Raw genomic sequence first — 2,034 nt, 5'->3', positions numbered from 1 at the left:
ATAACAACACTTTAATCTTTCCCCAGAATGATGCGAAAAAGTTTGATACGTTTACACAATGGCTCAGTGAACTTGTACTGCTGCAGCGTCATTCCCTTTTTGCGTGCTTCCTCCACCTCTTTAAACATGGCGTCTGTGTAGTGCGTGCCCTTATTTAATACCATCATTTTGTCGATCTTCTTGACCAACTCCACCACCTGCCTTCTGTCGTTGCTAGTGTTGTCAAAGACGTGGTACCTTTTTCCACAGCTTTGGATGATGCGCTTTAGCCCTGGCTCAGCGTCACGTACATACTGCTGTATGGTCATGCTTCCAAGATCACCACCTCGGGTGAAGAGCACAATCATGTAGTTGTTTGCCTCGTGGCCAAACAGCTCCTGCAGGGCTTCCACTGAGTTTTTCTCTTCTCTTGTGAATCGACCGATTTGGATGACCAACAGGAACACGTGAGGACCGGGACAGGAGACTTCAACACATTTAACGATTTCACTTTTGATGAACTCGTCTGATTTTGAAGTGTCCAGGATCCCTGGTGTGTCTACAACACTAATCACCCTGTTACCCCACTGTGTCACACCTTTTTCACAAAACTCAGTCACTGATGCAGATAAAGGACAAGATCTGAAACGCTCACATCCCAGGATGGTGTTCCCAACAGCACTCTTGCCCACACCAGTTTTTCCAATCATCACAATCCTCAAATCAGGACCTGAAACACAAATGACTAATTTGATTTAACCCATGTACACAAGAGTTTAACAATAACCAAAGTGAAACTGAGAAGTTTTGATATTTTTCAAAGGAAAGTAATTAAAGACACAATGATTAATAATAAGTTTTACCTGGTGGAAATGAAGCCATGTTTTCTCTTCACTGTTGTCACTGCACAGGTGAGAGATGAATGCTAAAACTGCAACAAACATGTTGCTTTTTATAGCTCAACAGATGACACGCCTCCTGCAGTATTATACAGTCAGAGAACAGCAGTCTGCAGGCTTTAGACAGTGTCACACAGAGTTATGCTTCAACAGACTGAACAACTTCCACTCACTGTAAGTTGTGCTTCTACATTTCTTTGCTTTGTAGCAATAAAAAATAATTTCTAATCAAGAGTGTCTAAGAGTATCAGAAAAATGTATTTATTTAACGGAGATATACTAATTTGTTAAATGAGGATACTTAAACAAAAGTGAAGAGTTGTGCTGGCATTGACATTTGAACCTGCAGGTTATTCGTTCAAATCCTGCATCATGGGAAACTTTTTCAGCAAATGGCAAGACGGAAGCAACGAGACTAAAGACAGACAACCGGCGGCAGACAATATGAGGTAAAGCTAAAAGTCGAGCACTTTTGATTTAGCTTTAGCATGTAAATCAAGTCTCTTTTCATGGGGTACATATATGCTATGAAATATTTTGCAAATGTAGCTCATAGAGATACTCTGAAATGTTTGCATATTATTATGATTGTAACTTTTTATAACACAACAACCAGCTTCCTGATGAAGTGCGTGGGATTACAATGTATAACAAGACCACACACTGATGAGGCAAAGACAGGTAAACCACTATCTCTTTGAACTGCTATATAAAGCACATACTAGTGGGTTTTTCAGTCAAGCAGCATTGTTCATATGATTTCTGAAGCAAAGAGTACTTGAAAAATAATGCAATAAAGATTCACTAATGGTAACCACATTCTTTTGTGTTTTAATAGTACTGTACAAGACTCAATCTTAAATTATTTCATTCACTTTTAATTGATTCTTTTTTTAAATGTAGCATAGTAAGTTTTCACTTACATTACTATTGGTATACATTTTTGCAGGACGACACACTGGCACCACAGTGAACCTTGTTCTTCTGGGAATGGCTGGGACTGGAAAGAGTGCCAGTGGGAACACCATCCTTGGACAGAAACACTTTGTTTCTAGACCCAGTTCAACGGCCGTCACCACAAATTGCCAGAATGTACAAACTGAGATCAGTGGTGTAGACGTAAATGTGATTGATACCCCAGATATGTTTGATGATG

At 39.7% G+C, this 2,034-nt stretch overlaps 1 protein-coding gene across 1 annotated transcript; it reads right to left on the bottom strand.

Annotated features, from left to right (window-relative positions):
* Positions 1–11: 11 nt before the first annotated feature.
* LOC102212625 (GTPase IMAP family member 7-like) lies at positions 12–895 on the bottom strand. Its single transcript, XM_005755558.1, has 2 exons — positions 843–895; positions 12–709 (listed from the first exon to the last, which is right to left on the bottom strand). Exons 1-2 carry the CDS (start codon positions 859–861, stop codon positions 12–14), a joined length of 717 nt encoding a protein of 238 aa, XP_005755615.1. The 5' UTR covers positions 862–895.
* Positions 896–2,034: the final 1,139 nt, after the last annotated feature.

Source organism: Pundamilia nyererei, unplaced genomic scaffold (assembly GCF_000239375.1).
Source record: "Pundamilia nyererei isolate P.nyererei 1_Seehausen unplaced genomic scaffold, PunNye1.0 scaffold01895, whole genome shotgun sequence".
Taxonomy (NCBI): domain Eukaryota; kingdom Metazoa; phylum Chordata; class Actinopteri; order Cichliformes; family Cichlidae; genus Pundamilia; species Pundamilia nyererei.
Note: the sequence above shows the minus strand (reverse complement) of the source record. Positions and strands in the feature narration are given on the sequence as shown.